The 12,880-nt window shown below is 35.3% G+C and overlaps 1 protein-coding gene across 3 annotated transcripts; it reads left to right on the top strand.

Annotated features, from left to right (window-relative positions):
* The first annotated feature begins 3,627 nt into the window (after positions 1 to 3,627).
* On the top strand, positions 3,628 to 11,681 carry LOC131153352 (probable inactive purple acid phosphatase 1). 3 transcript variants are annotated; one of them, XM_058105616.1, is made up of 13 exons: positions 3,628 to 3,908; positions 4,419 to 4,638; positions 4,906 to 4,997; positions 5,170 to 5,236; positions 5,358 to 5,480; positions 6,458 to 6,550; positions 6,781 to 6,910; positions 7,909 to 7,990; positions 8,806 to 8,938; positions 9,289 to 9,494; positions 9,582 to 9,707; positions 10,257 to 10,566; positions 11,220 to 11,681. In XM_058105616.1, the coding sequence occupies exons 2-13, from the start codon at positions 4,465 to 4,467 to the stop codon at positions 11,523 to 11,525; spliced, it is 1,842 nt and encodes a 613-aa protein (XP_057961599.1). In that variant the 5' UTR covers positions 3,628 to 3,908; positions 4,419 to 4,464; the 3' UTR covers positions 11,526 to 11,681. The 3 variants fall into 3 exon arrangements, with proteins under 3 accessions (XP_057961599.1, XP_057961600.1, XP_057961598.1); XM_058105617.1 differs by having other exon boundaries at positions 3,628 to 4,095; XM_058105615.1 differs by having other exon boundaries at positions 3,657 to 4,169.
* Positions 11,682 to 12,880: the final 1,199 nt, after the last annotated feature.

Genomic DNA, 12,880 nt, shown 5'->3' with positions numbered 1-12,880 from the left:
ACAAAGGAGATCGACACCTCCAACCATACAGAGCCTCGAACGGGGCAATCCTAATACTAGCCTTGAAGCTATTGTTATAGGCAAACTCCACCAATGGCAGAAACTGAATCCAACTACCACCTAAGTCTAATACACAAGCCCGTAACATATCCTCCAAGATCTGTATCGTCCTTTCTAACTGTCCATCAGTCTAGGGGTGGAACGCCGTACTGAAAGTAAGCTTCGTCCCCAGTGCTTCCTGCAAGCTCTTCCAGAATCGAGAAGTAAACCTCGGGTCTCGATCTGAAACAATGGACACCGGTACCCCGTGCACTCTCACTATCTCATGCACATATAGGGTCGCTAGCCTACTCAAAAGGTAGCTAACCTTCTTCGGTACAAAGTGAGTAGATTTCGTCAACTTGTCCACGATTACTCAAATAGCATTCTGCCCGTGAAGCGTTGGTGGCAATCTGGTAACAAAGTCCATGGAAATATGCTCTCATTTCCACACCGGAATAGGCAAAGGCTGCAATGGCCCTGCCGGCCTCTGATGGTCAGCTTTCACCTGCTAACACGTCAGACACTGCTCCACGAACCGACCAATATCTCTTTTCATACCGCTCCACCAAAAGGACTCGCGCAAATCCCGATACATCTTCGTACTACATGGATGTACCGTATACAAAGAACGATGTGCTTCCTCTAGAATCGTCCTTCTAATCTCGTCGTCGTTTGGAACATACAGCCTGGTCCCAAACCTAAATACACCTCTGTCAGAGATGTCAAAATTCGCAGCCAATCCCTACTGTACTTTCTCCACAATCTCAACTAACTTCGCATCATTAGCCTGTGCGGCTTTAATACGCTCAAACAAGGTTGGCTGGATCATCGCTAGAAATGAAAGTCTGATGATCACCAGACACCAACTCCATGCCAAGGCTTTCCATTTCCCCGGATGATAACTGACCGTGCAATCGTAGTCCTTGATCAACTCTAGCCACCGCATCTGCTTCATATTCAGCTCTTTCTGTATGAAAAAGTACCTGAGGCTTTTGTGGTTAGTGAAAATCTCACACTGAACATCGTACAGGTAGTGTCGCCAGATCTTCAATGCATAAACTACAGCGGCCAATTCCAGATCATGCGTAGGGTAATTCTTCTCACAATCCTTAAGTTGCCAAGAAGCATAAGCTACTGCCTTACCCTGTTGCATAAGCACACATTCCAAACCTTTTAGGGATGCGTCGCTATAGATCACAAAACCGCCATCCCCCGAAGGAATGGTCAATACTGGAGTAGTAACCAACTGGTGCTTCAACTCAAGAAAGCACTGCTCGCAATCACTAGTCCAGTCAAACTTCACCCCCTTCTTGGTCAATCGTGTCAAAGGTCCAGACAATTTAGAGAAACCCTCTACGAACCGACGATAGTAACTCGCCAGTCTCAGAAAACTCCGAACCTCCTGCACAATCTTCGGTCTCGTCCAATCGACCATAGCTTCAATCTTGCTAGGATCAACCGAGAGGTTCGGTCGACAATATTAAAGGTTCGGTCGACCTAATTGCCAAGTTCAGTCGACCGTGAAGATTTTGAACTATGAATATAATTGACTGTATTCAAGACGATTTTCCAAACGTTTGAGGTTCGATCGCCCGATGAACTGTTCGGTCTGCTGAACAAATGGGTGTCAAACTCGAGTCAATTCGGTCGAGTCTATTATCTCTTACATCAATAGTACCTTCATAGGTTATTTTAAGTTTATCTCATATTTCTTTTATCTGATTTGCATGCCATGACCCTATTGAATTCATTTACATCAAGAGCACAATATAGTGCATTCATTGCACTTGAATTTGTTTACAATAATTTTAGGTCATTATCAGTCATCTCTTTTTCTTCCTTAGGTATATCTTTGTTGTCTATGATTTTAGTAGGGATGAGGTCACCATGTGTGACTACTTTCCATGTAAATCTATGGTCTTTTGATTTCCCTACGTCTACGATCTTTGAGCATTCAATCCTTATCATGAATGAGATGTAATTATTACAGACTAGAAAACCAAATGCAATTATAATAAAATTAACTGTCTTTTTCTTTCTTCTTTTACTCATCTGTCATCCATGGAATACACCACACAATATAAGCTTTAAGATCCATCTTGGCTTCCATTATTTTGTCCCTTATGGGTGATCTAAAATATAAACATGTTCATATGTTATATATACACATAAGTAGCTTGTGTTTTATCAATATCAAAACAGATATCAGACTCAAAAAGTTAACAAATTTACCTTAATATAATTGAATGAAAGAATAAAAATGCCATCACATTTTTCTTTTCACGTGTACTTGAGGATTGACTAGTTAAAAAATTTCTTTGTTCATAAAATTAAATGTTAGGGGAGCATATGATAGTTTTTAGATATCAAGTGGGTAGAGTGTGGACATTCAAAAAAAAAATAAAAAATTAGGGGTTATTGTTGGATTAGATCCTTATTTTTGTCCTTATTTCAATATTTAAAAATCAAGAAATTGATTTTTCATTTAAACTTTTTAAAAAATCAATTAAAACTCAAATTTAAATTTTGAATATATGGAAAAAAAAAACCTTCAACATTTATATTATAGGATGAAATAGACAATATAATCTAAAAACCACCCATATTATTAATTGCCCCTATTAACTTTCCCTCTCTTTTTATATATAAACATTTGCCAAAAAAATGAAAGAAAAAACAATCTCTAATGACTATATTATATTGGCAAAATACATCGTGTTTATAAATTATATCTTCTATTATCAAATAAAGATATATATTGTACATCAATATAACACAGGCTGCGGTGTCTGTTCTTTTAACATTGTATCATATAAGCAATGTTACTTGTACAAATAAATGTGATATAATTTTAACAAAAGAAATAGTTGTATCTTGTGGCATTTAATTTTTTTTTTGTTCAGTCTCTCTTTCTATTTACTAAAAAAATCATTAAAAACCCCTCTAATACATACCTAATTGGGAAAAATAAATTTTATATATTTTACTTAACCAAATTACTATATCCATTCTTCTTTCCTCAACTTTCATATACATAAATGGATGCTTGAATTTTGACTAGGGATGAGCATAATTCGGTTAAAATTGAATTAATCGAGTAAAGTTGGTCGATTCGATTCAATTAAAAATTTATTCGGTTCGATTCGGTTTTCATTTGAGTTGAATTTTGAGTTTTGGTTTTCAGTTCGATTTTTGGGTTTGATTAATTTGATTAATCGAATTAACCGAATAGTACAAATTAATAATAAATAATTATATATTATCTATTAAAATATTTTATAAATTATATATACGCTAAAATTTTATTTATTTATTTTATATTATTTATATTTTATATATATTAAAAAAGTAATATTAAATTAATTAACTAATTTAATCAAAATTCGGTTCAATAGTTTGATTAAATATAAAATTTTGATGAATTCGGTTTAGATTTTAGAATTAAATTTTATTTAAGTGAGTCGATTAATTAATTGAATTAATGCGCTTCCTTAATTTTAACCAATTCAAATTTAGTCTCAAAAACTTCAAAGGTTGACTAAAATTTTAGGGTATAAAATATACTTTATCCCCAAATAAAATATTAGTCACTAGTTAAAATATTGAAGGTGCATTGGGATGCCCCCCTTCGCCACCATCAGACGGACGTCATTTCGGGGTCTGCCTCGTCTCTCGAGCGCCAGCTGATTAGCTCCATCTGGAGCGCCACCAATAATTGCCTTGCCCGCCTGGGCAACGCGGCTCAAATTTCGCGTCGCCTAGAAACTTCCTTCCAAAGATTCGAAAATCCCTTTTCATCCCTTATCGTTTTGTTCGGTTTTGATTTCTGGACATCTTTGAAAGAACACAATCTCTACTTTCTACAGGTCAGTGGCCTTTTTTTCTGCACCTGCTTTTTCTACTCAACGTTTTTCATAGGCTTGTGTTGACGGCATGTTGCTTTCTTAAAAAAATTTATCGGTTAGTGTAGTTGCAATATCATCGGCAACTGCTTTATGATGTTTCTGCGGGCACAGACAGAGAACTGATGGTCTTGTGCTGAATATGCACATTGTGCGTGTTTAATTCTTGAGTTGTTTTTGTTAAAAGAGCTTGTTTATTGTTTCAAGTGATCGATAATTCTGTGGGTATGTGGCAATGTTTTCTAGTAATGATTCATTTTATGGTCGTGACATTCATTTCTTCTCAAAATCCTGATATGCTTTTAAACTTGATTTTTGCGTATGGTATTGTGTTGGGTTTGTGTTTCTGCTGTTAATGACATTGTCAGATTCTCAATTCTTTTAACTGACACTTTTCTTAGTTAAAAATTGTTCTTCCCTTGGAGTTGGTAGTGAGTTTTTGAATTTTGACTTTGGGTTCCTGTTTCATTGAAGGATTTGCTTGAGCTACCTTTCTGGTTAATTTCATATCTTCGGCGGGATGAGAGTTTTGGGGTTTTTTTTGTTGGCAATTTTGTGGGTTCTTGCAAGCTTCAAGCAGGCAAGATCACATGGAAATCAGCAGCCACTCTCAAAAATTGCCATTCACAAGGCAGTCTTTGCTCCTCATGACATTGCCTATGTCAAAGCATCTCCTGCAATTCTTGGATTGAAGGTAAACTTCATGTACTGTGCACTTATAACCCTTCTCAGCATTCTGTGCACATGTGGAAGAGGGGAGCTTTTAGTAAATGTTGCTGCTTTTCAAAGTTTCAAACTAATTAACTGGGAGTTGGGCATCTCCAAAAAATCGAATCCAGCACCTTTTTTGTTATTGAATTTACTAGTTGACGTTTCTTCCTTGATTGGCAGAATTCACATGCACAAAAGTGCAAACATTTTAATTCGCTTTTGAATTGATATGGTTTTTACTGTTTTCTAGGGGCAAAATACAGAATGGGTGACTCTGGAGTATAGCTATCCAGATGCTTCAATTGATGATTGGATTGGGGTGTTTTCTCCTGCCAATTTCAGGTATAGTAATTTTACCTGTCGGACAACCTTGTTTTACCTTTTAGCAAAAAGTTTCAAATATTGTAATTACTTACATTCTGGAATTTTCTTTTTGTTATTGTGGTTTCTAAATTTCAAATCTAACTATAGCAGTATTGATAAACTTCAAAAAACTTCTATTTTGTAATTTCAGTGCTTCTCTCTGCCCTGCTGAAAATATAAGAGTTAGTCCACCACTATTATGTTCTGCACCTATTAAGGTTTGTGCGTTGTTGCTTTGCTATGACTTTCTTCTAATGACTTCCTAACTTGCCTTCCTCTAAAAGCTGCAAACATGATTATGTGAAGTGTCATGAACATGTTGCCATACTCATCTTGCAGTATCAATATGCAAATTACACCAGTCCAGACTACGCAAATACGGGAAAAGGGTCCTTGAAGCTGCAATTGATTAACCAGAGATCAGACTTCTCCTTTGCACTATTTTCTGGTGGACTAGTGAATGTATGCTTGCAATTGTCTGCCCACTGCCAGTATAATCTGCATAACTCTGTAGATCGTCTTATTATCTCATCTGAATCAATTTGTAGAGCATTAATTATGATATGTTGGTTTTTCATCATTTGGGCATCATTTTGTAAATATAATCTTTCTATTCTTCACCACACACTTGACTGACATAAAAAAAGATGCTGATGAATCAAGTGGAATGCCTTTTCATTGGTCATGACTCAAGTTGAATGCATATTCTGTTTTCAATTTTTCCATATCAAATTGGTTAGATCGCAAAAATATGACAAAAAATGTTAGTATACCATGCAATATATTTCACTTTCATAATTCTTCTGGTGTCTAAGTTAAAATTAATGTTTGAAAATGGTTCAAATGTGAGATAAATTTAAGTTCATTAATTACTGTGACATGCACAAATCAAGTCATTTAAGGATTAGAAGCAAATGCTGTGTGTGTGTGTGTGTGCGAGAGAGAGAGAGAGAGATAAGAGTCCTACAATATATGATTTCATTGCAATTTGCATATTTGAGTTTTTTTTAGCCCTACATTGATTCTAAGTAGTATGAGATATGTATTTATGACCCCGCATATGTGAAAGCTTTGTGCACTGAGCTTCCCTTTAATGTATGTTCGTATGTATGTCTTATATGCATATTAGTTACTGTTTCTGTGTGTGCACAAGTGGTTTCTTTTCTTCCCAAGAATTGAGTTTAAAGATACCACATTTTCCTGTCTTTTTGTTAGTGTTAGCTAATAGAGTCATTGCTTGTATGGGTTATCTTTAAAAACATGATTTTATCTTTCTTTTACGTCTGGCTTTCGCTTCATTTTCATTTTTGTTTTCTCATTACCCCTTTTGGCATGATGTCTTTCATAATGAATGGGTTGTGCTTGGAAATTATGTTCCTTTCTGCATTTTAACCGTGATCAACCAATGCTGCAATTGGATTCTGTTTCTTTGTAAACAGCCAAAGATGGTGGCAGTATCAAATACAATAGCGTTTGCAAATCCCAATGCACCAGTTTACCCACGCTTGGCTCAAGGAAAAATATGGAACGAAGTAAGTCTAATTTCTCTGTTACTGTTATGCACACCATATAGCAAAATATTTGTTACTCTCCATGCATCAATTTTCTTGTTACATTTGTGGTATTTTTCACTTGAATAAAAATAACTCATTTGTGAACAAGCACTTTCTGTTATTACTCAGAGAGGACTTTGTCACCCTTTGCTTTTTTGTGGAGTTAACAACATCTTGAGGAGATTATTTATGTTTAAAATAATCCTCAGATGACTGTGACATGGACAAGTGGATATGGAATTAATGAAGCAGAACCTTTTGTTGAATGGGGTCCACGAGGAGCAGACCAAAAGCGTTCCCCAGCAGGGACTCTGACTTTTGACCGTAACAGCATGTGCGGTAGGTAAATTTTTCTATTGTTTCGAGTTTTGTTTGTATAAGACATCTTCAAGAATGGGTTGAAATCTTAGCACAACAATCTTCTTTTATCCAAGGAATGGATTTCCGGCAACTTCTCAATAAGTAAAACTGAATGCAGTTGGGTCTTAGCAGATACTATATGCTGATGCATTTTATTTTATTTTATTTTATTTATCAGTAAAAAGAGATTTATATTAGCAAGGCATCAAGGAGATGCCATCCCATGGTACAAACAATCCAACTACACCAAAGCTCCCCAAAGCCCATTTCCCTGAGGAAGTAAAGAAGGAAGTTCCAATTGACACGATCAAATGCTTCTCCATATCCATTTTGCACACTATTCCCCTTTTTCGTTCCTTCAGATAGGTATCCATCACCTCATTAGCAATGAGGGCAGAATCCATAATCTATCTTGCAGCCACAAAAGCCTGCTAATACTGACCAATGACTTCCGGTATTGGTTTTTTATCCTCTTGGCTAGGACTTTGGCAATGATATTATGAATGCTTCCCACCAAGCAAATAGGGTGGAAATCCTTGATGTTGACAGCCCCAAATTTCTTCGGCACAAGAGTGACAAAGATAGTATTGATGCAACTAACGGATATTCCAGATCTATGAAACTCCTCGAACACATTTAATTGATGCATTTTATATTTTATCACATGAAATTTTGTAACGAATGTGTAATTAGATGTTTCCCTAGGTCAATACTAAACTTGAGGCCACGAACAACTTTCAATTACTTAGTTGAAGGTGTTATGAATTCAGTGTAGACTGGTCAAACACATTATTTAATGCAGGGATGACATACATGCAGCAAATAAAGCAGGACAGGGTATATTTGGTTTAATTAAGCATCTTTTGCTAGTTATTGTGGATTTCTGGAGTTTTTATTTTATATTTGACATTTCTTTCTGAAGGATTATTGTGGGTTATGTTTCCTGTGGTTAATGATCTATTGACTTGTACATGCAGGTGCTCCTGCAAGGACAGTGGGATGGCGTGATCCTGGATTCATTCACACTAGTTTTCTAAAGGAATTGTGGCCCAACTCAGTGTATGATATTTTATCTGCTAGTATATGATCTTTATTATTGATGTTTTAAATTGAAAAACTAGCAGAAGATTGGTCAAATTAACATCCCTCTTTTTATGAGTGTATAAACCATGCAGCCTCTGAAGTTCTTTTAATACCTTTTTGGTACAGAATTTCTTTTAATCTTCTTAAAATAATCACAGTTATATAATTGATATGAACAGTTTCCAGTTAATTCCAAAACTGAAATTTTTGCAAAATTAGAATCATGCACAGGAAAAAAATTCATGTGCAAGCAAAAAACCCAATATATTTCCCATTGTAGGCAGATCCTAAACCTGTTTCAAAGCAGTCTGTTCAAACTGACTACCCAGACACTGATAAGGGATGCATGGATTCTCGAGACAGAAGCAGGCTTTTGGTCCTCTCCAGCCTATATTGGTCCTCACCAGTCTACTCAAATGCAGTGGTTACAATGAAGTGTAACTGCTGTCTTTCAAGTAATAACAGATTACTGTAACAAATCATTTTCTTCTTTATGAAGCAATCTACAGAGAAAAAAAAGGCATCCCTGGCCCACAAGGCTCCTTGCTTTTATGCAGAGAGGCTGTTTCCTTGAACCTGAATCCATGACCAATCAGTCTACTAAATTTAATATTTTCAGAATTGTTTTTTTTTTTTTCAATAAAATGTGATTTTTTTTTTCTTTCACTCCTTGGGTGGACCAAAGATACCAATCCCAAATCATTAGATTCATGCTAAGTTTGGAATTTGACAGCCAGTTCAATTTTTTCACTTGCATTTTATCCTTACATTTAATTCTATTGATCATGCAGGTATACCTACAAGCTGGGGCACAGATTGTTCAATGGTACATTTATATGGAGTCAGATATACCAGTTTAGGGCATCTCCTTATCCTGGTCAAAACTCTCTACAACGTGTAGTTATCTTTGGTGATATGGGAAAGGTTTAAATTCTCTTGGCAAACTTTACAGGGCATATTTAGCATACACTTTATTTTCACTTGCTACTGATAATAATATGTGGCAAACTTGACTTGGCATTTTTCTCTCATTTATCATTTTTAAAGTTTAATGATTGTTAAAAAATAGTCATATAATATGCATGAAATATTGTAGCTATTCCATTCATTGCATGGGTCACTACTAGTATGCTGCCTAATTTTACATGAAGATTATGTGGCTTCAGGTTTCAACTGTATGTGTACATTGATTAGTTTCAAAGGATTGTGATTCCCAATCTAATATGCCTAATGGGTGCAGTTTCTAAATGATTATGTTATTTTTTCATCTGCAGGATGAGGTTGATGGCTCCAATGAATATCATAATTATCAACGTGGTTCTCTTAACACTACCAAGCAGCTCATTAAAGACTTGAAGAACATTGATATAGTCTTTCACATTGGGGATATTTGTTATGCAAATGGGTATCTTTCACAGTGGGATCAATTTACTTCGCAGATAGAGCCTATTGCCTCAACTGTGCCTTATATGATTGCAAGGTTTGTTATGGCACTTCTAGAGAAGCCTGAAGTATGTGCTTATCTATTCTGACTTCTTATGTTTTGATTGATGATTTGTATTTTCAGTGGTAACCATGAGCGTGACTGGCCCGGAACAGGATCTTTCTATGGGAACATGGATTCGGGAGGTGAATGTGGTGTATTGGCTGAGACTATGTTTTATGCTCCTGCTGAGAACAGGGCTAAATTTTGGTATGTGGGCATGGTGATGTGAACAATTTAACTCTAATCTGATTTGTTAGGAACCTACATGCATATGAATGTAATTCTTTGATTTTATTTTGACACTAATCATTAAATAGACTCCTTTGACCCCCCTTCGTTGTAAATTGGTTAGCGAGACACTCATTAACTTATGAATATTTTCATATACCACAACTATTTGGGTAATCCCTATATAGGCATAGAGAGTTGTAACCTGGAAACATTTATATTAATGCAGAATGAAACACATCAATTTTGTTCTTGCTTCATTCTGCACCAGTCGGTTATAAAAATTCTCACTAGTATGCTTCCTAGGTATTTGGTATGCATGGTTTTGTTACTTTTTTAACTGTGGAGTAACCAGCAATAAACAATTATATCAGACCCTGGAAAATAACATTGCATGTTCATTTAACCATGCTTGCTTAGAGGGAGGGAGACATAGAGAAAGAGAGATTTCTAAGCATCTCCATCGTCCATTTATGTTGTCCATATGCCAAAAACTGGTGTTCCAACAATGTTATTTTTTATTGCTAGGTATTCCATTGACTATGGCATGTTCCGATTTTGCATTGCTGATACAGAACATGATTGGAGAGAGGGAACTGAGCAATACAAGTTCATTGAACACTGCCTAGCTTCCGTTGATAGGCAGAAGCAACCATGGTTGATCTTCCTTGCACATCGAGTATTGGGTTATTCTTCTTCTTTATATTATGCTATAGAAGGATCATTTGCAGAACCTATGGGGAGGGAAAGCCTTCAAAAACTTTGGCAGAAGTACAAGGTTGACATAGCCGTCTTTGGGCATGTGCACAATTACGAAAGGATTTGCCCCATTTACCAGGTATGCCACCGTCATGTATTTTATGAAGCTGTCGCTCTCCATTTTAAGCTAGCTCACCATTTTTTTAGGGAATATTTTGGCAACCATCTGTACTATTTCTATTGGCTTTTTTTTATCTATCTCCCTTCTAGTCGAATATTTTGATAGGAAACATAGTATTTGGTGATAACTGGACAACATGACGTCTTTCTAGTACTCATAACACACCCTTCTTTCTAGTCCCCTTTTTGATTTACTTTTATTATCATTAATTTGCTGACCCGAGCCTGTCTGTAAAAGAGAAAATAGTAGTTTTTGTGATTAAAAATGAATCAAGCCTAATGGTTGAATTTCATTACTGGTATCTTTTTCCTTATCTTTCTTATGGTTAGAACAGATAAGAGTATCCAAGAGTTAATTAGAAATTAAATGAAACATTTTTTTGAAAAAAAAATAAAGTAAAGAAAGTGATTTCCGAACGCTGCTCCAAAGTGGGGTATTAGGAGGGCTGATCTAAATTTTTGTCCCAACCTTCCATGTTTTGCAACCCGAATTCTCTTATGTACATGAAGTATGCATTGGCTACAATTACCCAAACCAGTTGTTTGGGTTTAAATTTCACAAAATTATTACTAAGAGTGGTTTTTTTTTTTTTTCTTTTCCCTACAACACAGAACATCTGCACAAACGAAGAGAAACGCTATTACAAGGGCACCTTGAATGGGACAATACATGTGGTTGCTGGAGGTGGAGGAGCAAGCCTTTCAAATTTCACCACCCTGCAGACCAAGTGGAGTTATTTTAGAGACTGTGACTATGGGTTTGTAAAGCTTACAGCATTTGACCACTCAAACCTATTGTTCGAGTACAAGAAGAGCAGGGACGGAAAGGTTTATGACTCTTTCAGAATATCTCGTGATTACAGGGAGATCTTAGCCTGCACAGTGGATAGTTGCCCAGGTTCAACTTTGGCAACTTAATTCAGATAGGAAGGTAACGTTTGCTAGTTTATCACACACTGGGTTTGATTTGGCTCATCATATGGCATTTGATCTACAACAGCGACGTCCTTGTAATAAAATGAAGGACCCAACGAGTCCTTTTAGTAAATAAAACGTTTACTTTTTTGGGTGCAAGTAGCAGCATATATGAGTAAATGACAAATCATCCAGCCATGGTTAAAGTGGCCTTTGATTTTGCCCTTTGTCGCAACTTTCCAAAGAAAAGTCCGGAATGACGAGAAATAATAATATTAAAAGATCGATGGAGTCGTCACTAACATGTTATTTGCCTAAGAACAGTTAGCTCACTTAATTACTGCTTATTGATTGGTCTCTAGATTAATCCTAAGCTAAGGTTGCTTATTGATTGGTCTTTAGATTAATCCTAAGTTAAGGAATCAGTAGTTTCGGTTTGCATTACTATAGTTGGGATCGGGAATTCAGTTATGTGAAAGGTATTAGAACCTTCACATACTTGAGCTATGAATGATACCTAATTAATCATGAATTATCCTTAAACTAAATTTTATGGTCTTTAATGAACTCCTTAAAAGGAAAATGTGAAATAAAGTACGATAGTATATTTTATACTCTATTTGTGTTTATTCCAATGAAATGGTAGGTGAAATAGAATAGGAATGTCTAATAAGATATCTAAATGTGTAAATTTTAATAGAGAAACCCTTTCAGAACTAATACAAGTTAGGTCGGAATTATTTCTTTACCTTTGTTCAATTACTGGAACGTACAAAAAAAAAAAAAAAAAAAGAATATATACAGATAATAATCAAAAAAAATTTAACAAATTCAATCAAAACGAGTCTTAAAAATATTTTTCATATTTTTATAAAATTCTATAGAATTTTTTGAAAAATTTGACATATTTCTACAATTTTTCTAGAATTTTTAAAGACTTTTTCTTTCATTTTTGACATTTTTATTTTTTCATTTTTTTGTCATCCAAGTTAAAATGACTCAAATAAATTTTGTTTATTTTTTAAAATTTTAAATATTTTTTTCATGATTTTTTTTATCATTTTTAATTTTTTTAAAATTTAAAAATAATTTTAAAAATAAATAAATGAATAGGTGGTTCAAACAAGTTAGACTGGTTCAACTGGTCTGAATTGGGTTAACTCGATTTGAGAAAAGGTGGACGGACGCGTGTTAGCCAACAATGGTTACACGTGACACTATTTATTCATTTATTTAAATTTTCTACAGTAGGGTGACGTCATTTGTCACATGATAGGTCTCGGTTGGCTCTAGGAATTTGACAATGATCGCTAACATGGCGATGATCCATCCATCCAGAGAAAACACTAATTGGACAG

This window comes from Malania oleifera, chromosome 4 (genome assembly GCF_029873635.1).
Source record: "Malania oleifera isolate guangnan ecotype guangnan chromosome 4, ASM2987363v1, whole genome shotgun sequence".
NCBI classification, from domain to species: domain Eukaryota; kingdom Viridiplantae; phylum Streptophyta; class Magnoliopsida; order Santalales; family Ximeniaceae; genus Malania; species Malania oleifera.
Note: the sequence above shows the minus strand (reverse complement) of the source record. Positions and strands in the feature narration are given on the sequence as shown.

Coding starts and splice junctions, on each gene's coding strand:
- LOC131153352 (XM_058105616.1), top strand. CDS start 4,465: ATGAGAGTTTTGGGGTTTTTTTTGTTGGCAATTTTGTGGGTTCTTGCA. Junction 5,481..6,457: donor TTTCTGGTGGACTAGTGAAT/GTATGCTTGCAA, acceptor CTTTGTAAACAG/CCAAAGATGGTGGCAGTATC. Junction 7,991..8,805: donor GAATTGTGGCCCAACTCAGT/GTATGATATTTT, acceptor TTGATCATGCAG/GTATACCTACAAGCTGGGGC.